The following is a 25,961-nucleotide window of genomic DNA, read 5'->3' as shown; positions in this document are numbered from 1 at the left end:
TATATTTCGATGCTCAAGATGAAAATACATTTCGCTTAACATCAGGGTTAAGGGTGGCATGCCGTGTGTTAGGACAATTACTGCTGCTGTTGAGTCTTATAGTACGAGACAATTACCCAGAAAACTAAGGAGTTGGGTGAAATTTAGCGGATATCTGTGCCGATTACTGTCAAATGGGGCTTTAGCTGGTTGCAGCGTTTCTGTGATTTTAGCTGTCTTCAGGATACTAATTTTTCTCTTCTTGTTACTTCCATATTTTCTTTTCTTTTGAAACGGTTTAGGTTCCTTAAAAATGACCAGATTCTGTATGGCTGAATCATTGTTGTCTATGGGAGCGTTATTGATTCCGGTATCACTGTTATCCGTATGAACTTATAATTTGATTGAAGCTTCCGTAGATGTAGACTGTACTCTTGTTTGATATGATTTGTCACTTGAGGTAAGGAAAATTCTTTTATTATTTAGGATAGCTGGGGAACACTGCTATTCTGTGACGAAACGTTAATCTTATTTTTTTCTTCAGTACTGATAGACCCTGGAATGTTATCAATTGCGTACTCTCCCTTCGGGAATCGCTTGGCCATATGTCCTTCGTTACAGCTGAAGGAGATCAGTTTGTCTGTAAATGCGAATATTCTGTAGGGATTCCATAGTATGTGATAGAATCTTTGTGATGTCTCCTGGGTTGACGTATAATTGTCTTCTGATGCTCAAAATGTGTGAGAAATTCAATTCGTGAAGTTCGGCTCACAGTAAGGATATTTTGGAAGTGATTCAAACATTATTTCTTTTAGAATAAGATATGCAACAGGCCAGAAATGGCCAAAATATAAAACTCTGTGTTAATATCAAGAAAAATCAATTTCTGTAAAACCAAAATAAAAATATGAAGATTAAAACATAAATTTGATTTCAGATATTCAACACAACTGCCTCATATTTTACTGTGTTGCAAAAAATGCAACAAAACTAAATTCCAAAGTAAACAGTCAAATGTGCATATATAGCGTAGTACCCTCATACAACAGTTCAAAAAGTAGTCTGTAACAGAATGTGTAAATCTCTAACACATAATGTATCTGATATTCTATAATCGAATGTGGATATTGCCCATAGATTGTTATCCTTTCCAATTTTACAGTTACATTTTCATCTTCTTTTATTGAAATACTTGTTAACTTTTAATTTATCCATGTCTTCTAAATGCCGATACCAAGCACACTTTTAGATGAAATTCTCACTACAAATATCATGAACATGATTCTCCTACACATAAGTTTTAACAACACTTGTATTACTTTTGTTACGTTATATCTCATTTTGTTATTATGTGAAATTGAACTAAAAATGGACACAATTAATTTAAATATATTATTATTGCTAATAACTGTTCCTTATTCTGTCTTTGAAGATATCAAAAAAAAGTAGAAACAAAGACACTATATACTGTTTCTGTGTCACTATATACTGTATCTATACTGTTTCTTTCAACAGCCTTCTATACTGTATTTTGACTTTGTATATACTAAACATGACTGAATATTCAATTATGTTGCATAAGAAACCATTATATCAATTTAGGTAATGTCCCTTCTACTTACAACATAGACTATTCATCAAACTACAAATCAGAAGTAAAAGGGGCAAAATAAAGGGGGACATATTGCAGAATAACATTAATATTGAACGTGCGTCGAGCGAAGGGAAAACGGAAATAAAACCTTATATTTTAACGTCTGGTCTATAATATTGTCATAAAGAATTCCCTACCGGAAAACTTTGTTAAGACATACGAGACACGGTTTCATTCGTAGACACGCATCCAATTTCGTATCAAGGGAAAACATGAAAGAACTATCTAACAAATCGATCGATTATTACATATTACCGAATAAGATCTTCTGTAGTATGGTTGGAATGTGGCCTATCGAAGAGAAAAGTTCGACGTGTAGNCAAAATATTCGCATATATCCGCTTGATATTGGCACTAATAGCAATCAATAGCGTTTTTGTGCCCGAAATTATGATGATAGTATCGAGTTGGGGCGATATAACGATTCTAGCAGGTAAGCCTCAGTAAAATTGACTTATATCTCACATTTCTTTGAACAAACTACTATCTTGTGACAGCCTATTAAATTAAATTCCTTCTTCAATTAGGAGTAGGATGCGTTTTAACCACGATCGGACAATTATTGTTCAAAATGATATATCTAATAGTGAGAAGAGAAAGATCATACAGACTTTACTATGAAATACGAAGTTTATGGGACACTGCTAACGATTGGAAAGAAATGCAGTCTTATATATGGCTCGCTTATTGGGCACGAATTTGTACGATAGCTTTTTATTTATCATGCATGTGCAACGTGATCACTTTCTCCATAGCTGGAGTTGTTGATTATTTTAGGTTTGAATACAACGCAAGCAGTACAGATAACAACCGACATTTACCCTTCGTTGTCTGGTAAACATCATCCTTTTCTATTTATATTTCCTTCGTCGTTGATCACAAAGTAAAATAAATAGAAATATATCTGCTGCAATATTAAAATCATAAGATATTTATTATTGATATGGATTATTTACTTTATTCAGACATAAAATTCAGTATTACTAATTTATCATACCTAAACACGTTATTAGGTATGGGACAGATATTTCAGCATCTCCCAAATTCGAAATCGCTTTCATTTGTCAAATTCTATCATCCATGGTTTGCGCTACTACAATCTGTGGTTTGGATGCCTCATTTATGACCACGATTTTGCACGTGTCTGCTCAATTTAAACTAATCAATACCTGGATTAGTAATATAGGAACTGAAATAAATTGTAATCCAAATTACACGCGAAAGATAAAGATAGAACTAATGAGATGCATTCGCCATCACCAACGAATGATACAGTAAATATTTTCCTACTTCTATCCCGTTGTATTTGCAATTTTATTAATCAATTTTTTTCTATTAATATTTTTTATTACCGTTAAATCATACCGATACCTGTCCAATTTGTGTCTTTGACAATACTACTACTTTTACACAGTGTGGTAAATGATGTGAATAATCTGTTCACACCCATCATTTTCATGCAAATTCTTACGAGCGGAATAGAAATTTGTTTGAGTGGATATGCAATGCTCGATAACGAAGCAGAAATTACTGATATATTGAAATGCACATCTTATTTTATTTCCGTGACGGTACAACTACTTTTATGGTGCTGGCCCGGTGAAATTCTTATCCAAGAAAATCAAGAAGTTGGGCAAGTTGCTTATTTCAACATACCGTGGTACAATTTACCGTCAATGTATCAGCAATACCTGTGCCTTATGATTGTTAGGGCACAACAATATTGCAGTATTTCAGCATTAACTTTCCGAACGTTGTCTATCCATACATTAACGACTGTGAGTAATTTAATCGAAATATCGAACTGTGTTGTATATAAAAAGTAATATTTTTACGCGGGAGGAAACATCGATTCTTACAAGATTAGAAAATAAAGAAGTGAAAATTCAAAAATTTTGATTTTAGGTATTCAACACAGCTGCCTCGTATTTTACTTTATTACGACAAATACAAGAAAAGTAAACTTCAAAGAAATAAGAGAGGCAATCTATGATTTCACTCGAATTAAAAACAATTCCTGTCAAAAACAGTCGAATGTGTATCCATGATAATATTCGTAGCATCTTCGTACAATTAGCCTGTAATTAATTAAAAGAGTAAATCTTAATTTCTTATCGTACCTGACATTATTCTTCAATCGAATGTAGATGTTGCCTATAATATCCAATCTAAAAACCCTCGTCAAACGTGGAATACTAAACAATCGTATGTATTAATTAATTCGTTATAAAGAGCACATATTCGCATGCAGAAATGTAAAAGAATTCATCGTACCTCTTTTCAAAAGGAAAAAGTAGTGCTTCTTTTTTAACACGTTTCAAAGAATAAACCCAATACATAGCACGAATAAAAATGATCTCACTATATTTTTATAGTGGCAACATTGATATTTGACGTTTATATTTTGCGGGAAAACTTCATTGCATTTGAATTTTGAATTTTAACAGTTTTCATCAGCCGGTCTAACCTAATCTGGTAATGTTAAGAAATATGTTGTAAATTGTGTTACTTTTCGTAGAGACTATTAGTCGACAAACGTTTAACAGTTTTATAGCTGTTCGTTTCACGACTTGTATTTCACTAATGAAGAGAACACGATCAACTTTAAAAACACATTCTGTCGAAGAAAAAAACATTGATGATATCGACACAGATGAAATGAAAACCAAATCAAAGGTTTACTATTAATATCTGATTTAAAAAATATTTACTTTTTTTAAATAAATTGCTGATTTTTTCTTCTGTATCTATTTATAACTGCTTTTATTAAGAACAATATAAATTCTATAACAATAATGTAATTTTCTTTTGTAACATTCTCATACGTAAAATGAACACTTTTATTAGGGTATGGAAGAAGATTCAATGGTGCAAAATAAAAATTTTAAAGATAAAGAACTATCTAACACAGCAGAAACATTGAAACCACCAGTAGAAAATGTTCAGAATCTGGAACAGAAACAAATAAATAAACTCAACTTTAAAAGTTTGAGAGATAGTAGGTCTCTTTAAAACAATAGCTATATATTATATTTGATGCATATTTTTACATGATGTATACATCTAGGGAGTAAAGGGGTTGACGAAGAACTTCAACCAAATATACCTCCTCCAAAAAGTAAACCTAGAGCAGTGGTAGACCTTAAAATGATGAAAGAAGAATTAAAACAATTGGAAGATCCACCATTGACTGCATGGGAAAAAGAAATATGTTCAAATAGATTGCCATATTCATTTTTCGATTGTCCTTGTGAAGAATTAGCACAAAATTTATTAGGTAATATTGCAAATTATCTAGTTCTCTTAACTATTCAGCTTATACAATATACATTACAAGTATCCAGTATTAATATATGTTTATATATTCAGGGAAAGTACTAGTTCGCTGCCTAGAAAATGGTACTATTTTAAAAGGTAGAATTGTTGAAACTGAAGGATATTTAGGAGTAATTGATAAAGCATCACATACTTATCAAAATAAAGTTACTCCTCGTAATATACCAATGTATATGCCACCTGGTACTATATATATATATATGACATATGGAATGTATCATTGTTTCAACATATCTAGTCAAGGTGAGTGAAAATTGGAAAAGTATTAAAAGTAAAAGAATTAAATACAGAATGTAGTATTTTACAAAAAAATATTTAGAATCAGGAGCGCATGTATTAATAAAAGCAGTAGAACCTATGCTTGGCCTTGATTATATGGAATTATTAAGAAATATGCAGACAAAAGAAAATAAAAAAGAAAATGAAATTGTAAAAAATGTTCAAAATTTTAAAAAGTATGAACTTTGTAACAATCCAACCAAGATTTGTACAGCTTTTGTTATTGATGAAGATATCTTCAACCAGAAAAAGATTTATGAATGTAGTGATTTGTGGATAGAATATGATCCTTATATAAAGTCAACTACTATTGTAGCAGCGAATTCTGATGATTCAAACAATAATAAAGAGAAAGTGTGGAGATATTATGTGTTAGGAAGTTCTAGTATTAGTCATAGAGATATTAAATCTGAAGAACATGCATATACTATTTAACACTTTCCCTCTTTTATATTTCATATTCTTCAATAAAGAAATATCCTGGTAAGATTTTAGGTGAAGGGTGTGCTGTTTTAATAAGGGCAGTCGAACCCTTAGAAGGTATTGGGTATATGACTAATCAACGAACTTCAAAGAGATCATCGAGTGCACCTAAAAAGTTATTAAAAGATTTAAAGGAACATGAATTATGTAATGGCCCATCAAAGTTATGTATGGCTTTCCAGCTGCATAAAAATCATAGTAAATATTCCTTGTGCTCTTGGAAAGGTTTATGGATCGAAAATGGTGAAATAGAGAAATTCAATATTGTTAAATGCCGTAGAATAGGAATAGATAACTATGGAGAAGAATGGACAAATAAACCATTACGGTATTATATTTACGGGAATAGAGCCGTGAGTAAACGGAATAAGGAAGCAGAAAAGTATTTGGAACTGAATTAAATTACAGCTAATATAATGTATCGAATATATTTAAAATTAGTATTTTTCAATATAGTTTAACACATTACAGATATTTATATTTCTGTATACATATAAGCTGATGCATACAAAATCGTGAAATACATAATCTATATTATTTTAAGATTATATTCGAGCTTGTAATGTTTTAGATTACAATTTTTAATGCATTTATAAAATAAATAATTTTCACAATTAATAAAGTATAATACATAATCTATTTATCACAAATGATCATCTTGATATATAAATGTAATATACAACATATGTATGCATTTAAAAATATTTTCAAAATCAGCAATATTTCATATAACTCATATCCATTCTTTCATCACTCTCTCATAGTCCTCTTCTTCAATAAATGGTTTATCTATAGACCTGTAACATAAGTTTCATTATTTTAATTTATTGTGTTTTAAAATAGTTACATATATATCGACATAAAGTAGAAAAATATAACTCACTCTATCATTAGTTCTCCACAATATAAACATTCAGATGCTATTAAGTCATCAATATCAGCCTTGATTTGGTCTTTTGTAGATAAAGATACAGATCTGACTGATCTAGTATCTTCAGGTCTATTTGAAAGAGCAGTGAGTTGTCTTTGAAGATCAGCTAGCTTCGTTCTCTGATCCATTGACAACATAGGCGTTAATGCAGCTACAAGGCAATCACTATGAAATCTGTGTCCACATGGAAATACGTAAAAAGGTCGTAATAGTAATTGAACACCACAAGTATTACATGTATCTTTTGTATTTATAAATGTGCACCTAAAAAAATGTAATAATGTCATAATGATATAATGATATCATATCATTAAATAATCGATTTACCTCGTTCTAAACTCTTGTATATCTTTCCTAATAAGTTCTGCCGCTTTTGTTGCTTCTTGCATTTCTTCCTTTAAATCTTGAATATGTTGATTATATTCCTGTCAAATACAATTAAAATAAACACTATTTGATCGATATTTGTAATGTCGTGTTAGCTATGTTAAATCTTTGGCGACAAGTTACGTATTTCGTCTCACGTAGTTCATTGACATTCAGTGGAAAAGAAAGACACTCGAAATTTTGTAAAACTCTACTACTCTACTACTCTTAGCTTGTTAAATATACTTATTATTAGTCAGCTAACATCAACTAACATGACACTATTGTACATGCTATCTGAAAAATTATTTTACCTGCAATGAATTGCAAATAGCATCCTTGAAGTGATCTATAGTAACAAAATCTGAAAAGAAAGGTAATATATCTTCTATTCTGACTATATCGCAATGCTGCAAAAATTCCATTGCTTGTTGTATGTCATCTTTTTCTCGAACTACGTGTTCAGCTAGAATTACAGTATGTTAGAATTGGGATAAAGTATAAAATTAAAAATTTATATTTCTGATTACCAATTTTCAACCATAACTTTTTCCTTAATTCATCATCATGATCAGAGGGCATAGCAGCTATTTGTTTAGCAAGATCAACATTGATTGTTAAAGCTAAATCAACTGCTGTTGTCCACAACCCAAGCAAAGCAGACAACTGTACACAAGCTTCTGTTAAGCCAACCTCTTGGCACAATCGTAATGCATAATGCACATCATAATGTACCATATTTATATCTTGTCCTAAAGTAAATTTATAAACACCCCATTAAAAATATTATTAAATTATAATTTTAATGAAAGTATAGTCTGAAAAATTACCTTGAGAGCTAATATAACGCATTACTTCGTCTCGTTTATAACGAGCATATAAAGATAATAGAAAATTATGAATTGCCTGTTCTTGACAACTTTGTTTATAAACGCAAAATTCTAGGTATCTGATTATTTCTTTTGCCTATAATAGCAAACATTAGTTAATTGTTATAAACACTAAAATCCAAACGTAATAAAAGAGTAAATATCTTACATGTTTTTCATCACTATTACAAGATACTAAAGCTGGTAGAAGCTTAGATGGCTTTAATAAAGATCCTTGTGATATTAGAGCAGTCATTGCAGGGCGTGGTAATTCTTGTAAAAGAATACCAGCAAACTGATAAAATAGCTCTTTATTATTTTGGCTTTTCAGAACTTCAAGAGCATCTAAATAATTATTTTTATATAAATGCTGACGTATCACTTCTTCATAGTTGCAATGCATTATAGTTAAACGAATAAGATTGTCTTTATCACCATGACTTGCCATTAAATCATATATAGTGCTACGATTTCTTTTTATACATTCCTGAAATTAAAATAAACTTTTCTATGCCAAACTTTTTTGGATAATACCATACTTGTTAATGATATTATTAATACCTCAACTTTTGGTATTGCAAGAAAGCTATCAAATTGTTTTTGTAATTCTAGATATTGTGGATCATGTAAATACGATGTATTGTTACTCCGTAATACACCCATTTGATTCATAAATAGTTCAATTACCCATACAACAATCATGGTTATTTGCGTTTTATCTTGTGTTTTTAATCCTTCAAGTTTCTAGGTACATATAAGATTAAATTATTTCAAGTACTTAAATTTAGAAAACTTAAAGTAACAAATATAATACCTTTTTAAGAAATGTCTTTAAAGCGTCTATTTGCCATTCCTGTAGAAATTTTAAGGAAATTACTTCAAATGACGAATGAGTATCTGCATAGATGAGAGCACTTTTTTCATATTCCTTATTCTTAAAAAGCATTTCTGCTTGCTTTACAAGCACTTGATCTATATGTGCTGGATTATCTTTACAATATTGTTTTGCAAGTTCAAATTCACCTTTATCAACGTAGATCTATTTAAAAATAATATATGTATCTATTAATGTATACCATTAATTGATACTAAATACAATAGTTTTACCTGCCAAACATTTCTATCTTCTTTATTAACTTTATATTTAAATACTGCTCTTTCACTATAAGCCCATATGGAACGTGTTGCATAATCTTTAGTAATATTAAGTAATCCTCCCACTGCCTAGAAATTGAAATTTTCTTTCTAATGATACTATTCAAACATAATAATTACAATTCTTGTAATTCATTCTCCACATACATCATTATAAATGTCTTCGAATATCAAATCCTGATTCAAAAGCGACATGCCTTTTACACGGTCTGTATAAAGTAATAAGGCATGAAATTCTGTTAAAACAAAAGATAATGGTGGAGTACTTGTTTGTGAGGTATTGATCCCCATTAGACTTGCCTCAGGACAAATTAACATTTGTTGATTTGTTAACACACTTTTTGGATCTATTTTTGGATCAATCTAGATAAATGGAAGTTATAAAAGAAGTTTTACAGGAAAATATATATTAAAAGTAAATAACAATGAAATTATTACCTGAGCATAAAATATACCAGGTTCAGTTAACCAACCAAATGATTTTGGTAAAATACCAAGTGAAGGATAATAAAATTGAATTTTAGAATAAGGCAAATTATTTATTACTTCATTGAAGCTCTCTGTAAAAATATTGGTTTGATTATAATCGTAAAATAATTTAATGAAGTATATATAATAGAAATTTACCTTGTACATTCAAATATTTGTTAAAAATTTGTTGTAATAAAGGTTTTTCTTCTGGATTTTGTACTGCTCCAATATATTGATAAATTCGCATAAGAGTAGTAACAATAATCACATATTTGTCAGTATTTGGTATTTTATGAAACTCCAAACCAGTAATTGGTGGTTTACTATCTTTCCCTATATCAAATACCTAAAATAAGCAATTAAATATTGATTATATATCAATATAATGCAATACTATGGTATACCATGATAAAGTATGATTATGATATGAAAATAGCAGAAATAATAAGCACAGATTAAAATGATTAAGAAACCGTAATTTTGTATAAATATAATGCTCCGTTACATTATTTTCAGGAGCTCAAAAATATCTTTGTGTTTCTAGCATACAGTTGTTTTGCACATGCAAAAAAATATAATTTCTAACTCACCAATCCTTCTACCTCTTTAGCACCATAAAGAGGTAAATAGTTAGGAAGCTTTGGACACAATGAATAATGATATAAGGGTAACACTGTTATTATTATGAAATGATAATGTTTATTGGCAATGATATTAAAATTTCATTTATGTATTTTATTTATACCTGACGCCAATATTGTTCCAGGCTTGTATTAAATATTTTATCACCATCTAAACCAATTTCTGTTTCAAAAATGAGGCCTTTTGAAGTTCCTAAGAGAATTGGACCTGTAGTAGTTTCGGAAGAATTTGAAAAGTTCCATCCAATGGCAGTAATCTCATGTCCTTTGAATTTACCTGCCTTAAATAAACAAATCTTGAAAACTATATTTCTTTTATAACAATATTTATATTTCTATAAATTAATATAAGTTATATTACATATATTTAATTCATTATATTAGTTATACTTATTCATCATATTTACCTGTTTTAATTTTGTTGTTTTTCTGTGTAAATAAAATAATTCAGGGGGAGGGTTAGGAGAATCTTGAGATTTTGGAACTAGAGATATCAACAAGTGATTACCTAAAGGATCAAGAAACATTCTTGACATTTCCATATTCATTGCATATTTAGATATATCGATCTCTGGAAGAAAAACATGTTACGTATATCTTATGTTTTATATTATGATTCATTAAGGAACAAGTACCTTCAGGTGAATCTGGATGTTTCATGTCAATACGTAAGAGGAGATTATTAGCCATGGCAATAACAATGATATTATTGTTAACAACAAGATGTAAAATTTTGTCTGGTGGTAGAAAATTTACTTTTTGCTTAATAAAAATTGGGCCATCATCTAGAAATTTCATTTGGATAAATCCAGCAGTACTCTAAAAGCATAAAGAAAGAAATATTAAATAAAAATTTATAAAGTATTTGTATATATATAATATATATGTTATGTATTTTTTTAAAAAGTTTATATTACATATAAACTTACAATATCTGGACGAATTGGTGGTGTATATACTTGTTTTGATCTTTGAGATGCTTGTTCATACTGATCAAACATTGATGTCATTTTTATCAGTCTACGTACAACTGTTCACTTTACTACAAATAAATATACATTATAATTATGCTTCACAATTTGAAGACTAATACATAGCATAATAAAACATAATGTATTATGTTACATATTAAAATATAAGTACTTTAATTATGTTTGTTATAAAATGTTTGTATTGATGTAAATCTTTAATGTACTTTTACAATGGTAGCTTCAACAAAAGTTTCATTCAACTTTAAATTAGTCATTTTATAATTTACTGCATATTTGGTTATAATTCATTTTTAAATTAAATACATATATCGTTACAAATCAAATTAAACTTAAATTTACAAATATTAAATTTACAATGTTTTTTAACAGAGACTAGTATCTGACAGCAACTTGACAAATTCAGTTGCATTGGTAACAATGATAAAATACAAACCTGTATAGATAGATAAAAATATATATAAAGCTTAGGTGATTTGATATTATACATTATTTACTATGTCGTAATATAATTTTATGCGACAATAAGCTATGGCAGAAAATTCATGTAAATTTTGCATTTTATTATATCGTTTTCTAGTATTAGAGTTAGTATCTAACAAGCACTGTTGGTAAGGAAGGATATAGTGAGTAGTAAATAGTAAATAAGTAATTTGCGAACACCTATTAAGCATATAATCTAGAAAACAAATTTCAGAAATACACTTCGCTATTTTTCACACAGTGTACATTCTTACATATATTGGTTTAAAGGAATTTGTCATTATCAATTCATAAACCATTTTTGCATTCTAAGAATCAACGTGCTTCTAACGCATTGTGCAACTTCATTATATCTTTTTTACCAAATATACATTTCATCTACATATATTTTATCTCAATTATCTACTTTAAAGACGTAACAGAATAACAGAAATCAAGTGTTTGTATTAGAGGTCGTTTAGGTGATATCGAAGTATTTTCTCTCTGGTAGTATTAAGGAATAAGTTCCAAATAATCGTTGTTTAAATGTGTAGTACTAGTAAAATGGAAAATGAGAGTGACCCAGTGGTTAAAGAGGTTTGTAAGCGAATTTTTATTTTCTTTCCAGTTATTTAATTTTTAGGTTATGTTTAGGTTATGTTCCTTGCTTAAATTGTTATGATATTTATTTTATATAAACTAATTTTATAACTTAATAATGTGATTTTACAACGATAATGTATATATTTTAATTACACTGAAGTAAATTTGTGTTACACACTCGTAAATATTTTATTGCTACATGAACAATTTTTATTTTAAATAAATCCTTAAAAATAATGCATGAATAATAATAATTACATTTTTCTAATTAAATAATCATACGAGGTAAAAGAAAAATTGAAGATGAAATACAACATTTTTGGATTCCTTCCAGATTCCAGTGTTTCTTTCAAAAACACTCGCAGATAAATTATTTATTTTTCAATATCCCGTCCGTCCTTCTGGGGAAGGTTATGACAATACCACTTTCTTAAAAACTTCAATAAAGCCAGAGAATCAGGAAGTGCTCATAGAAGTAGCAATAGATACACATAGTGTCAATTATGATCAAAGTAAAGGCGAACAAATTGCAATAAATGCTGATGGAGATACAAACGTTGATCAAGAAGATGATGAAAAGGCATTTGACAGGTATTTTAAAGAATCCAGATATATAAATAAATAATTTATCTACCTTAGATGTATTATATATTATGAATTTTATATTACAGTAATCTTATGGATAAAACAGTATTACAGTCTTCTCGTGCATTACCAAACTGTTCTAATTATGGAATCGGTATTTTCCAAGATGGAGAATTACATATAACACCATTAAAAGGAATTATTCAGTTGCGCCCAGAGTTTAACTATCTAGATAAAAGTGATAAACGTATAAGAGATGATGCCAAAAATATGGGTGAAGGTGACATCTGATTACTGTTCTATCGGTTTAATTTAATTTGATTGAAATATCTTCTTAATAATGGTAATCTTTAATATATATAGATTATGAAGAGGAAGAAGAAGGTCCAAAACAAGTCAATGTAACCTTTGCTAGACAAAAGCCTGAGTTTATGAAAAAGATGCAGGAGCAATCTTTTCAACATCATACCAAAAAAAGTTTAGAAGAAAGATGGATTCATACAAATTATGTTCCAGTAAATGGTGCTCAGGCAGAGGTTAATATTTTATCTTTAGTTGAATTTATTATTGAAATATTATATTAGACATTTATTAAAGATATATATTTTCAGCTTACACGTTTAGAAATGTTTTGTTCTGCTACTGATGAAACCGTAAATACATTGAATATATCAACTGAACAATATTTAGATCTGTTAGCACCACGAATAAAAGATGAATCAAAATCAGATATTGCTAATCCAACTACATCTCTCAATTATATTAGAACTTTACCTCTTCTTGATCAAGTTAAAACACTCATGAAAGATGGTTAGTATCTTCAAGATCTATCTGTATTTATTTTAGGTTACTATGTAGTAATGATAAAAATTTGTTTTACAGCCAAAGTAATATCCTTTGCACAGTTGAGGTTAATTTTATCACCAGATCAGGAGACAACAGCTGTTTTAAAATATTTGCAACAAGTAGCAGTTTTAGTACAGGGAAATTGGGTCGTAAGTAGTGAACTTCTGTATCCAAAGGATAGTATATCATCACACAATGGTATTCCTGCTGAACTTATGTGTAGAGCTAGGGATTATGTCGTAAGTGCTATGTTTATTAAATAATTTATGAAAACGGATTATGTAGAATATTATACTAGCGGCTGCGCAATTTCAGTTATTGTCCTTTACGGAACACGAATTCCTAGACCGAAAAACAATTTCATCTGTTATTAAATTGCCTCCTGATGAAATTAAAGAAATATTTACAAATTTAGCAGTACACGAACCTAAGAAAGGATGGCATTTAGTCATTCCACCTACTAAAGAATTTACTGAAAGGTATTAAGATAATTTTTATTTTAGAAATAAGAAATATCAAATTTTTTTACTTTATTTGCTGAATCTAATTTATTCGATAGGTATCCTGAAATTGCACAAAGACAAGAAATGTTTTGGGAAGCAAAACGAAAACATCTCCGTGAAGCTATGGAAGTTCACAATCAAATTCCACAACGTCAAAGACGGAAATCAAACAGAGAATCTGTTGGATCTGAAAATGAAGAAAGAAACGTGGGACGCGGACGGAAAACGTTAAGAGATTCTTCAATGTCCGATAATGATAGTGTAATGGAACCAGTAAAACATAAAAAAACTATTCGATCCCGCAAAGCATCTGAAACCACGTGACCAAAGTTGATGCGTGATTAACATTAACTAACATATTCCTATACATTGTTGATATATTGAAAATTGTGAAAAATTCATCGGAATTATGATATTACGTCATATATGTTTAGATTCACTGCCAAAATTTTACGATATATTTGTATTTGTAAATTATTTAGGTAAAATATTTTCTAGTCTCAGTTGACTGGTCTAACAAACGATAATACAGAGTCCAAAAATTAATGATGTATGTAAAGAAATTTTACACCTTATTGCCGTATCTGTTTATTTAAAATGTATGCCTTTGGTTTCTGTATGTCGTGCATAATATAACATTTAGTTCAGTTTAACTGTTTATTGAAAGATATGGACAAACAACAAATATTTGCATGGTGATCATGGAAAATTTGTTGGCAAATGTTACACTATCGACAATGAATGAATAGCGTAATATAACAAAATTGTAGAAAATATTCACTTATTGTTTCCAATAGTTCCAGCACATCGTTGATCGATGAGGCATTGAAAGCATTGACTGAAAAATGACTGATGTTTTTTATTTTATTACAAATATTTTTTACGAATGAAAATAGTATGATATAAAATCATAAATAATATTAAGTAGGAACCTTTGTATAAAATATTAAAATATGAAATAAAATATGTACGTTATTTATTACTGTAATGTTCGATGTGTACATACTTGTAGTTGAAAAAACATTATTATTCCTTGCGTCTTCCATCTATTCTAGTTTATTGTTTAGACAGTATTGTATAAACTACTAATTTTTACTTTGTTTCAATTTCTATATTTAAATATTTGTACAGATAACCAGTAGATACCGAAGAAAAACAGTGTTATATGATTTTATATTGCTATTATATTTTAAAAGTTGTTCCTCAATTATGTAAAAAATAGTACTTGTGTAAAAACAGCAAACACTAATAAAAGTTAATGCAGCTATGTAAACATCTAATTAATCTGCGAACATCTAATTACAGCACATAAACATTATGTAATTTTTCTATCTTTATCTCTTTTTGTATCCTTCTTTCTATATAGCATATTTATCATAAAACATTATTTCATTTTTTCGAAGTAAATTATATTTAAAAGAGTTTTTGATTTATTTACATATTCAATTTTGATTTCAGGTGTCTTACCTACATTTCAAATCTTACTCCTGGAGTCTTTACAAAGATTATGCTTTTCGAAATCAACAACAAAAAAGAAAGGAAAGAAATTTGGACATATCTCTTTAAGAATAAATTTCAAAATAAACAAGGTAGCATACTATGAACTTTGATTCCTCGTATTTGCATATCGCAGAACGTTAACATAAGTTATTCTCGTGAATGGAAAGAATGCCGTCTATGCATAAAGGTGACGGTCATTCACCTGAACTACTAGAAATTATTGCAATGTAAGATATCTAAAGAAGAAATTGGCAGAACCAAACAGAACGAATAAATGCCTGCATTTGGCAGACTAAAGTTCACCTTCCGTCTAATTACGATTTTCATCTCGTTCTCCTCGTTTTCCTCATTTTCCCCTTTAATGGTCCATTTGCGTACTGCAGGGGCGGAACGGAGGGCGAACACACTTTCTCCTGCAGGTCTGACAGCTGGTGAAAGTATTTCTTACAGTTTTATACGGCCGGAGCACCCAAATATCTGTTACTTTAACAGTACCACGCCTCCCTATAAATGATAAATTTGTTTTCAAGAAATTCATTGAAAGATTATGATATAATACAATCGTCATAAACGATATTATATTTACTCATTGAAACCAAATTAATCAGAATATTTCAATCAAGATTTAATAAGAAATTTTTATATTACGTATTAATTGTTTAATTATTAATTAATGGTATTTATGTCGATACTCTTTCGACATTTCTGTCATGAAAAAATGTAGTTAAACTGACAGCAATGTGAAAGTTGAAGATTTGAGATCAAATGTTCGATGATGTACAATGAAAAGGCTAAAGGAGCGATTCATCGAGAACAATGAAGAGTTAATACATTGTTTAACTATAACGGTGTGCGGTACATTCATATACGGAAAACACATTTTATTCTTTAACTTGGCGATCTAAATTCAGTTGCAGTTACTAGAAACCGGTTTGATATCTGAAAAAAGTCAATTCTCTTTGACGAGGTCAATTTTCTAAGGAACGAACGCACCAGGGTTTGTATATATATATATATGTAACTGGAAATGAACAGAATTCACTGTTCGATATGTTATCCATGAAGAACAAAGTAGGTACTAAATGTGTGGGTGAAACTTGTTTCAGCCGAAGAGCAGTTTCAAACACTATACTAATTGCTCGATCGAACGAATTATTGCGACACATTTGAACTAGAATTTAAGCAAGAAAAATATCAAAATCTTCGTTAACATGTATACTTTGATGAATTGTGACAAAGATAATGTTCGGATCAAGTTTATGAACGCGAAATATGCCAAGTATACACATGCAAGTATACAAGTATAGCTATACCGAAAACTACACACTTCGTTGAGAAGAAAAGGAAAAGTTACAGTATGAAGAACAAGGAGAGGCAAAGAAAGTGAATGACGGCCGAATCTTGGAGGGATCTCGTCGATCGCATCAATCGAAAGGAATCACTCCTCGATTTCCGTCAAGTGAAAACAATGACCTTCGATAGGCGTCTCTGCAAGAAAGAAAGTCCACGCGATCCGTTTCCATACGATTTCAATAAATTACATGCTAAGCAGCGCGTTGAATTCAAGGGGGAAGGCGATTCACGCTGCCGAAGAGTCAAGAAATCGAAGAAAAGAGATCGAAAGTTTCTCAGTGGGCGTGAATTTTGACTTTGTTCTCCCTTCTCTTCGGTTCACCCAGGCGCTTACCGATTGATTGACGTACAATCCAACGATCATGTCAAAATCACTAGCTCCATTTATAAAATCCATATCATTATATAACGTTAACGTTTTAGAACCGTTAAGTTAAAAATTGGTATCTTAGAATGTAATGTACTCGAGAAATTAAACTGAAAAACTAATTGAAAAGCGAATAAGTGCATAAGAAGAAAGGAAAGAATACAAGACCTTTTTATGGATGTAATCAAGATATGGATTCTGCGTGAAAGGCAATTAAATTAAGTACGGATAAACCAACCTACTTTCGACATTTCAGTAACACAGTGTGCAGCTTACGATTTAGGTGAAAAGCAATTAAAGTTAAAAGCAATTTGTACGTCGTGCATACAAAGAGATACAAAGATGCACGCAAATAGGCCAGTGATACGCAAAAAAGCAACTTTAACTCATCATTATTTATCGCAAGTTCTTGTCTCAAATTCTTATACCATTTGCTGCTTTAAGATTTTTAAATGACAATAGAAAATTAATAAATAAATATAGAATAGACTGTCAATGTGCTCCAACAGTTTATAAAATCAAAGTAAGCAGTTCATTGATGCACATAAAGATTAAAGTCACGTTTATTGAATGCAAATAAAGTTTTAGCAACGGTGTAAAATTTGAGTCGTTGAAGTACGGCGACCTACTATCGGAAGAAAATTTTCATGTGGTGCGTGGTAGAAAGCCACTTCACCTGATTTCGTTGGGACCCCATTGCTATTGAAAATACTTTGCGGAAACGACCGGGTGTGAATTCTCGTGTGTATAAAAACAAAAAGTATCAAAAGGCCGCAGCTATCGGTGACGTAAGAATTGCATCCAACCGTGCAATCAACCGCTTTTTCTTCAGGTGCTTCGTTAAAATCTCATTAACCATGAAAACACATCCATTGGTATACAAATATTGCCAATAATTATGTTCACCTTTATCTATTCTTTCTTAATTCCACTGATAGCTTTCGACATTCGTGTGGAAAAAACGTAAGGAATTTCACTTAAGAATTTCTGATTTGACGCAGCTCTGTTTCACTTTCTTGAATTGCCAGATAGGTATTGTGCTTTAACTGCAATCGATTACATATCATAGTACAATACCTGCTTCGTTACGTATATACATATAAATTCCACGTTTAATGTAATTAGCTTTCTATTATTTCCGATTCGATTTTTACGATTTATATCCTATATATCATGTAATACAATTTGACACAGTAGAGCACGTTTGTAAAGCTTTTCGATGATGAAACATGATCCAAAATTCTACTTCATATCCTACTTCATTAATTAAGATCTCTATGCGTCCTATCCATTTTACAAGATTCATTTTGGGAATGCGTGGGCGAAAGGAACGAATGGATAAAAGAAACTATTTAACGTTCCGCGAATAAAGCCACGCGAAACAACTTATTAATGCTTGAAATGAAAATGGAAAGTCAGAGAGAAAAGATTTCAGCTTCAAAGTAAGCCAAAGAAATTATTTTACCGTTCGCAGCACATGAAAACTTTTTCACTGTAAACATCCACGCCTTCTTCTACTAATCACAATTTCAGAAGACTACGTTTAATTTAGTTCCAAATCATTTAAATCTAAGGTAAATTGCATTTACCCATAAATTGTCCCATGCTGAATATTACACTTAATTAAATCATTAGGACTGATCCGATATAATCCGATAAAATAAAGTTGGAGTAATTCACAGTCATACTTTTATACCATTACATCAAATTCATCTTGCTCATTGGATTGATATGGCATTGATCATTTTTCGCTGTTTAAGATCACTGTTTGTGGACCAAAAATTTTGGAGAACACATCGATTTACAATGTACATCGACCAATGTCTCCCACTACCCCAAAGCGAACCCAGATATTACTTGGTGGAGGTAACTTTCAGCGAGACACGCTATATAAGAGAATGAAGAACCGGCCGGCCAAGATAAAGCTCGTGTGTTGTCAATCGTGCTGTTACTCCTCTACCTCCGTCGTTGACAGGTAAGTGGGGTAAAAAGTACGTTTCGAAAAATTTGAGAAGGGGAAGAAGTAAAAAATGTGGGATTAGTGACAAATAATAATAGAACAGTGCAAGTGTTTTCCATTGGAAATCCAATGATCATTTCTCGACTTGTCATCTGTGTATCATTAATGCTCTTCTCTTTTGAACGTGCGAATAATCATTTGGAACGATTAACGATGAATAAATAATCCGGATGATATTTAACAATATTCAACGTAGTAGATTCGAATACCAATGTGTATTGCAGTAGATAGGTCTATGGAAATATTATGAAAAATTTTGCGAAATTATCGTCGTTATGCATGGCGGAGCAAAGATTATGGCACGTGCCCTGGAAACGGGAAAGGAAACCGGTTGTGCGAGGGCGATCAGGAACTGCAAGTTAGGAATTTATGAAAGATTTTAGTCGCATTAGCTGATCGATGTGTTATTACATCGAACTATTTTATCAATTATTCTTAATTCGTAGAATCTAGAGTAGGGTAGTTCATTTTAAACATTTTTAAGCTTATATAATATCATTTTATTACATTATATATAATATTTATTAAAAATAAAATTATTCTTTCAAGACTTCTTATAATCTTAAAATTCCGGAGCATAGAATAGGAGAATAAAAAGTTGGCACTCTGAAGACTGCAGCTTTGATCTACTTTGAATCAGAAAAAAAAAGTCGCCACAAAAATAAAGTCTGCTCCAGATTTCCTTGAGAACACGTCCAAGTCTGACAATTGGCCGACCAGTTACGTATGCCCTCTACTGATTATATTATACCGTCGCGTTCCTCTCGTTTGTAGTTGTCCGACAACTATCTCTTTTTTCATTATGCAACTGCTTTCTTTGATATGGTTCGAGAACTCCCCGTGGATCAGCTTCCAGTCTCAAGTATAACTTCTTTGAAAACAAGAAATATTTCTTTTAAAAAATCCTAAAACTAATTTCGACAATAACTTGGATCATTCCCATTTTCTCACATTTACTGCAAATTAGTCACACTTATAAAAGTAAATCAATCTCAATTGATATCTATTAAAAATCATATGATCCATCGTGCTGAATCTACATTTTTAATTCAAAGCAGTCAACCTTGTGAAAGTTTAGCGTTTTATTACAGGAGATTTCATTGAATGAAACTGATCGTTGCCATAAATACATCCAAGTAAAAAAGAAACTAAATTCGCACAATTACGTTCCGAGTAATCTCTGAAAATTGCTCTAATTATTAAGATATGTTAATTACGTTTGATCATGTACCAGCATGCGGAGAAAGTTTCTACAATTTTTCTTGATCAACGATATCGGAGAAACTGAAATAGAAACGAAACATGAAAAATTAGTGGTGGCGATCGAATTCCTGACATCAAGTTCTATCGAATCCTCGATCGGTGTCCTTTCCAGTTGCGTACCTTGAACGATATTGTTTCGCGATCTGCATACATACTCTTACACCATAACATAATTTGCAACGCTCTAGACAGATACGTTCCCATTTTTCTCCGGATAGTACCATTTTTACACGCAGACCCTCTCACTTTCACTCGGGGCTACCAATCGAACCAAGTTTGCGACTGACTCTTTAACGATCGGCCGGTTCGCGGACTTACGCCTAGTAAAGACAAGATTCTCATTAAGAGCGACATTTTTTCCGTTCCCCGTAGTTGCTACTTATTGACCACTTTGTTTCTTTAAATGGACTGGTCAATCAAGTAAATCACCGCAACGGAATTACGCGATGACCCGGGATCCCATACGAGAAACGGATTGCGTAAAAGTTGTATTAAGCGAGGAAAAAGCAGGTTACGTTTGATCTTTGTAACAGGCTCAGGAAACCTTTTCCAATACTCGTTTCATTCGGGTTTACCTTCTCAAAAAAAAAATAAATAAAAATAAAAAGTTTTCACCAGTGATCTATGCAAGTAACTATTTCGCTGATATTATAAAATTTGAAATCACTTATCCGGTTGTATCTATACTGGATTGCGTTTTTAATTCAAGAGTAATGAGTATGAAACACATAGCGGTTCGAAACTTTTAGTATTGTAAATGCTTTCCTGTAAAATAACCTATTTTATAAAAAATAGGTAATTTGTAAGAAGTATGAGTAAAGGGATATTTATTACAATTTTTGTTTCTCAGTTACAATTTATTTGATACGTTAAATATAAAGATCGCTTTGATTTCTCAATTTATCAATCTCCGTGATATCTTTTCGCATCTATCACATCTGTACAAGAGATTTCTCTTAACAACTGACAGATTATTACCACTGAGATGTCGGAAGATTCACTCTCGTAAGTCGAGCCTTTCAAATTTATCGAAAGCCCCGGATCTCTCGCGATACATCGTCATCACCGTTACGAATGAGATGTTTCCAACGAATCGTGAAACCACTATCCGTGTTTTACGCACTTAGAAAGTAAGGTGCTTTCCACAACCATTATCGGTAGAAGTGTAAACGGATGTATTTCTTTCAAGACAAACAATAGGCTGTCACCAAAAAATCGATAAGTTTAACGAACTCTTCCTACGTTTGATAAATACAATAAATATTGATAATTTCGTTAAAGTATATTTATGTAGAAAGTAACTAGTTTCGTTTCCTTATACTTGTTCCCTGAACAAATATACTTATACGTTTACATGTATGTAAGTAAGTGTATTTATCGATTAGGTTATTTTACTACATTTCTCGCGAATATTTTAGGTCATTGACATGCATGATTTCAGTACATTTACAGACGGTCAGCTGCGAATGAATCTGCTAAAAAGTTAACAGATATGTACCACTTTTCTAACCAATGATTTATGCTCCTATCTCTCCTTCAACCATTTCTCATTTCTAATACATCCATACCTGCGGGTGAAATTGTAATGATATATTTGATTATTAAACACTGGAAGATCGCCACTACTAATGTCGTTATTAATCAATTCAAACGTAAAAAGAATTACGTAAAAGATGTTGAAAAATAATCAGTCGCACGCGATGCGATTACAAGGTAATAAATGAGATCGATTAATTTATAAATGATGATAATAATTTCGTGCAAGATGAACATCAGCTTTACGTAAATCTAATGAAATATCGCTGCTTTTCACTTCGGCTCGGCTATGGCACTGTATGGAGGGCATCAAGAACCAAGGTCGCTTTCCCTTGCACATGTCCGCAGCAAATGGGATAAATTTTCTCTCTGTACTACATATCGAAAAATATATCACACGCGTCATCCTGAAGAGTGAAAAACTGACGTGAATCACTTAACGGAACTCTCACGATTTCCATTTGTAGAATGTATTGGCTGTGTCTAGCGGCATTAGCTGCAACTGCAGCAGCGCAGGGATCTTACGATCTAGAACCAAGAGTGCCTTATCCCGGCAAATCATCCAGTTTGGGGCCACTCTATTCGTCTGGCCTTAGCGCTGGTCAAGGTTTCCGCGATAACAGCTACGAAGATAACATTGTAACACCTACTCCTTCTCCGACACCTGCCTTCAGAAATCCCAGCAGTCAACCACCTGTAAGCAATAAAATTATAATTTATTCACGATACATTAGGTTTTGTACATATGAAAATTACAGGAGAAAAATATTATAAGTACAAATTGCTCTTACAAAGAATATGACTTGTCGTATCTTTCCCCTTCATATCTTCTATAATCTTCATAATGAATCTTCATATGAAACGAGGACATGTAGAAATTTGAGAATTTTGTTATGAATTGTCAAAATTTTAGAGATACCAATCCTGAAGATAAAGAACTGCGATGACTATTCCAAAATAATAATTTTTGAAAATGGTATTAGAAACATTCTGTCAGTAGTGAGTAATAATAAAAGGTGGAAGTATATATTTTTTTTTTTTTTTTTTTTTTTTGAGGAGAGAAACTAGATATTTCTGATGTTATGACAACGATTGTTACTTTTATCTAATTATAAACATGTATAAAATTAAAATTATTACTTACAACGAAAACAGTTACGTCATATAATATTGCGCCTGTCGCTACATGTTGCGTAACAGCTTACGTAAAAATAAGTTACTTTCAATTGCTTTAATGTATCGACTCGCGTACCTTTATATATTACCATGCATAACCGCGTAAAAAGAACGCATACTTTCATGAATGATCTAAGAAATACAAGATGAGTTTGATTGCTCTTCATTCATGAATACAAATACAGGTACTTTTCATTTGCGAGCATTATTCTTTTATAGCTATACCGTAAACCATCGGGCCCACCTCTCGATCAGGCAGCTATCAGAGTGAATGGACCACCACGTGGTGGTATTCTTCGTGGTGGACAACCACAAAATGCTCGGGTAATTATACTTCTTTAATATCCATTCAAAGCAAATTATACAGTTGTCATTTAAAAAATTTTGGGGAATATCGATGTACAGGTGAAACTGTTACGCGTTTGTATCTCACAATAAGTGAAAGCAGTCTAAGAAATTCTTGCATCCATTGTTTGCAGTTCCACTCAATAAGCTTATGTAATAGTCAGTCATTACGATGAAAAGAAAGAAATGTTCTTGAAGAAGTAAAGCATTTTTGTTTTGTCTGTGATTTCCAATAATTACGTATTTCGTTGCCATCCCAGAACGACTATTGAAATTAAGTAATAATTTTGTAGTAAATCTTTGAGCTAATTTTAAGAAAGATCTTAGCTACTATCTTTCAAAGAATACAACAGAGAAATGAAATGTCTTACATAAATGGTTTAGTAGCTACTTTATTCGCATTAAAGCATGTATAATGCTTCAAATTGTATTCTAAACTTAAAGGAAGCTGAAGAATTGGAAGAGAAAGAAGAGCCCGATCGTTTGACTCTTCTTTTACCACAAAGTAAATTCGATTGTGTGAACAAGCAAACGGGCTATTATGCCGATGAAGATCTTAATTGCGAAGTCTTCCACTATTGTCAAGACAACGCGAAACACTCTTGGATCTGCCCCGAAGGATTTACATTCCATCAGGTAATTTTCAGCAGACACAATCTTTAAATAGATCTACTCTCCGTATTCAACGCAAGAATGCGAGACACTTTCCACACCTGTTCTATTCCGTAATTACATGAATAGTGACCTTTTATGCGCAATCTGGGCTGCTGCAAGTGAAAACGTTGACGAATATAAAATTCCCGTGATCGTGCAAACAGCCAGGTTTGAATATCACTGATAAGCAAATTTCACTTCTCTCATGCTTTGGCGCGCGTTTTCACCATGCCTCTTCCGGTTTTCTGTACCTAGACAAGCAGGTGGGTAAGGCCAATCATAAATCGCACGTTCAATCGCCCGATACCAGTGCGCCATTATGCGTTTCCGGGATAATCTACTCGCGTTCCTTTTCTCGGTAGCAGAGATGCAAATAAAAATGTACGCGGCGTTAACTATCCCACGAAACTCCTTTCTCTCCTTAAACCTCGAGACAGTTACAGATCTCTGTTACAGGTTCATCTAATTTGCATGCCTCCGAGTGGAGACATCAATTGCAAAAAGAGTTCGCAGTACCATTTCGTCAACGAGTACCTTTACAAGCCATTGAACTTGGCTGAAGCTGAGAACAAACCCAACGTAACCTTGAGATACAGCGAAAGATACTTCCCGACAGACATTCATCCGGACGAGCGCGAGGCTGCTGACTATCAGATTACTCCTTCTGCACCTATTCGCCGTCCTACTCCACCTGTAAGATTTTATTTACATGCTACCACCTTGAAATGTAAAGTAAAAGGAGATAAAAATGTGAGATATGTATCTATAGGTGTATGCGAGTCCCCAACCTACTTTGAATAGTATTCCACCGTCAGCACGTCCACAACCAACGGGTCTTCCTCAATTTCGTTTACCCGTGAACCAAGTTTTCCGTAGTCCAGAGGAAGTGAACATTCCTCTTCAACATAGACGCCCGCAACCTCAACACCAGCCTGTGAGAAGATTCCCTCAAGTACGACCCGATGACGAAGAGTACGAATAAATTCAATCGGCATTCCTTTGATAATTATCATCCATCGTCGCAATCATCGTCACATTTCTGTCGTTAATTATATCACATCTGGTGTCATCATACATCTTTCGTTGAAATTACAAAGAAAAGACAAAAGCACACTCTGGATTAATTATTATATTTATTCGAATAAAGTATAGTTATAGTTCTATGAATTAATTGTATAATACATAAATCGTTTCTAGCATTTCATACTCTTACTCTGTAGAAATCTGACAATTATTTTTAGATTGAGAACGATTGATATCCGGATTTATAATTGGTATGCTAAATTAGATATGAAATTATATTTATGGATATTGCAAACATGCTAATATATGTATAATCAACATTAGTTTAACAGTGATAACCAATAAATTGTTATTACGTTATCTTTAATAACGCTTGTTACTTTAGAATGTTGCTATTATAAATATTTTTGAAATGCGTGCTGAGAATCCCAAAAACAAGAAAGCAAAATTTACATAAGACGCGCTTAAGGTTATGTGCGCGGAGAAATAGTCAACTATCTGTTTAAACGAGTTATGTATGATAGAAAATATATAGAAAAATTAAATCATGCATATGTATCAGATATAATTGA

At 31.6% G+C, this 25,961-nt stretch overlaps 5 protein-coding genes and 1 long non-coding RNA gene across 11 annotated transcripts; 4 read left to right on the top strand and 2 right to left on the bottom strand.

Annotated features, from left to right (window-relative positions):
• The first annotated feature begins 1,845 nt into the window (after positions 1-1,845).
• LOC122574997 (putative odorant receptor 85d) lies at positions 1,846-3,595 on the top strand. Its single transcript, XM_043743297.1, is given in 6 exon segments — positions 1,846-1,947; positions 1,949-2,066; positions 2,161-2,467; positions 2,647-2,907; positions 3,048-3,411; positions 3,539-3,595. Coding segments are annotated over 6 exon segments (1,209 nt in total).
• Positions 3,596-3,764: 169 nt separating this feature from the next.
• Positions 3,765-6,216, top strand: LOC122574651 (putative 3-methyladenine DNA glycosylase). Its single transcript, XM_043742462.1, has 6 exons — positions 3,765-3,838; positions 4,152-4,309; positions 4,481-4,631; positions 4,701-4,910; positions 5,003-5,212; positions 5,744-6,216. Exons 1-6 carry the CDS (start codon positions 3,781-3,783, stop codon positions 6,130-6,132), a joined length of 1,176 nt encoding a protein of 391 aa, XP_043598397.1. The 5' UTR covers positions 3,765-3,780; the 3' UTR covers positions 6,133-6,216.
• Positions 6,217-6,349: 133 nt separating this feature from the next.
• LOC122574649 (vacuolar protein sorting-associated protein 18 homolog) lies at positions 6,350-12,002 on the bottom strand. 5 transcript variants are annotated; one of them, XM_043742456.1, is made up of 19 exons: positions 11,891-12,002; positions 11,094-11,206; positions 10,800-10,983; positions 10,572-10,735; positions 10,269-10,445; positions 10,114-10,161; positions 9,680-9,869; positions 9,491-9,612; positions 9,200-9,415; positions 9,005-9,121; positions 8,712-8,936; positions 8,459-8,641; positions 8,067-8,384; positions 7,859-7,994; positions 7,559-7,780; positions 7,343-7,494; positions 6,990-7,087; positions 6,615-6,926; positions 6,350-6,528 (listed from the first exon to the last, which is right to left on the bottom strand). In XM_043742456.1, the coding sequence occupies exons 2-19, from the start codon at positions 11,172-11,174 to the stop codon at positions 6,465-6,467; spliced, it is 3,009 nt and encodes a 1,002-aa protein (XP_043598391.1). In that variant the 5' UTR covers positions 11,175-11,206; positions 11,891-12,002; the 3' UTR covers positions 6,350-6,464. The 5 variants fall into 5 exon arrangements, with proteins under 5 accessions (XP_043598391.1, XP_043598390.1, XP_043598389.1 ...); XM_043742455.1 differs by lacking the exon at positions 11,891-12,002 and adding an exon at positions 11,590-11,867; XM_043742454.1 differs by lacking the exon at positions 11,891-12,002 and adding an exon at positions 11,308-11,565.
• Positions 12,003-12,070: 68 nt separating this feature from the next.
• Positions 12,071-15,954, top strand: LOC122574650 (DNA-directed RNA polymerase III subunit RPC5). Of its 2 annotated transcripts, XM_043742459.1 has the most exons (9): positions 12,071-12,212; positions 12,553-12,809; positions 12,890-13,083; positions 13,167-13,339; positions 13,415-13,613; positions 13,686-13,888; positions 13,965-14,128; positions 14,209-14,413; positions 15,611-15,954. In XM_043742459.1, the coding sequence occupies exons 1-9, from the start codon at positions 12,162-12,164 to the stop codon at positions 15,716-15,718; spliced, it is 1,554 nt and encodes a 517-aa protein (XP_043598394.1). In that variant the 5' UTR covers positions 12,071-12,161; the 3' UTR covers positions 15,719-15,954. The 2 variants fall into 2 exon arrangements, with proteins under 2 accessions (XP_043598394.1, XP_043598395.1); XM_043742460.1 differs by lacking the exon at positions 15,611-15,954 and having other exon boundaries at positions 14,209-15,419.
• A 2,881-nt stretch (positions 15,955-18,835) lies between these two features.
• On the top strand, positions 18,836-25,943 carry LOC122575060. Its single transcript, XM_043743465.1, has 7 exons — positions 18,836-18,946; positions 19,133-19,347; positions 22,659-22,887; positions 23,587-23,691; positions 24,157-24,348; positions 24,823-25,059; positions 25,136-25,943. Exons 2-7 carry the CDS (start codon positions 19,193-19,195, stop codon positions 25,346-25,348), a joined length of 1,131 nt encoding a protein of 376 aa, XP_043599400.1. The 5' UTR covers positions 18,836-18,946; positions 19,133-19,192; the 3' UTR covers positions 25,349-25,943.
• On the bottom strand, positions 21,507-23,116 carry LOC122575064. Its single transcript, XR_006319304.1, has 3 exons — positions 22,983-23,116; positions 22,717-22,885; positions 21,507-22,598 (listed from the first exon to the last, which is right to left on the bottom strand). It is a non-coding gene; the product is annotated as an uncharacterized LOC122575064 (long non-coding RNA).
• Positions 25,944-25,961: the final 18 nt, after the last annotated feature.

This window comes from Bombus pyrosoma, linkage group LG14 (assembly GCF_014825855.1).
Source record: "Bombus pyrosoma isolate SC7728 linkage group LG14, ASM1482585v1, whole genome shotgun sequence".
NCBI classification, from domain to species: domain Eukaryota; kingdom Metazoa; phylum Arthropoda; class Insecta; order Hymenoptera; family Apidae; genus Bombus; species Bombus pyrosoma.
Note: the sequence above shows the minus strand (reverse complement) of the source record. Positions and strands in the feature narration are given on the sequence as shown.

Excerpts from the sequence above, each read along its gene's own strand:
- LOC122574651 (XM_043742462.1), top strand. The coding sequence starts at position 3,781 with ATGTTGCCTATAATATCCAATCTAAAAACCCTCGTCAAACGTGGAATA. Across the intron at positions 4,310-4,480 it reads AAATGAAAACCAAATCAAAG|GGTATGGAAGAAGATTCAAT; the intron begins GTTTACTATTAA and ends CACTTTTATTAG. Across the intron at positions 4,632-4,700 it reads CTTTAAAAGTTTGAGAGATA|GGAGTAAAGGGGTTGACGAA; the intron begins GTAGGTCTCTTT and ends GTATACATCTAG.
- LOC122574649 (XM_043742456.1), bottom strand. The coding sequence starts at position 11,174 with ATGACATCAATGTTTGATCAGTATGAACAAGCATCTCAAAGATCAAAA. Across the intron at positions 8,937-9,004 it reads AAGATAGAAATGTTTGGCAG|ATCTACGTTGATAAAGGTGA; the intron begins GTAAAACTATTG and ends ATTTTTAAATAG. Across the intron at positions 6,927-6,989 it reads ATACAAGAGTTTAGAACGAG|GTGCACATTTATAAATACAA; the intron begins GTAAATCGATTA and ends ACATTTTTTTAG.
- LOC122574650 (XM_043742459.1), top strand. The coding sequence starts at position 12,162 with ATGTGTAGTACTAGTAAAATGGAAAATGAGAGTGACCCAGTGGTTAAA. Across the intron at positions 12,213-12,552 it reads GTGACCCAGTGGTTAAAGAG|ATTCCAGTGTTTCTTTCAAA; the intron begins GTTTGTAAGCGA and ends GATTCCTTCCAG. Across the intron at positions 13,340-13,414 it reads TAAATGGTGCTCAGGCAGAG|CTTACACGTTTAGAAATGTT; the intron begins GTTAATATTTTA and ends ATATATTTTCAG.
- LOC122575060 (XM_043743465.1), top strand. The coding sequence starts at position 19,193 with ATGTCTCCCACTACCCCAAAGCGAACCCAGATATTACTTGGTGGAGGT. Across the intron at positions 19,348-22,658 it reads TCTACCTCCGTCGTTGACAG|AATGTATTGGCTGTGTCTAG; the intron begins GTAAGTGGGGTA and ends TTCCATTTGTAG. Across the intron at positions 24,349-24,822 it reads AAGGATTTACATTCCATCAG|GTTCATCTAATTTGCATGCC; the intron begins GTAATTTTCAGC and ends TCTCTGTTACAG.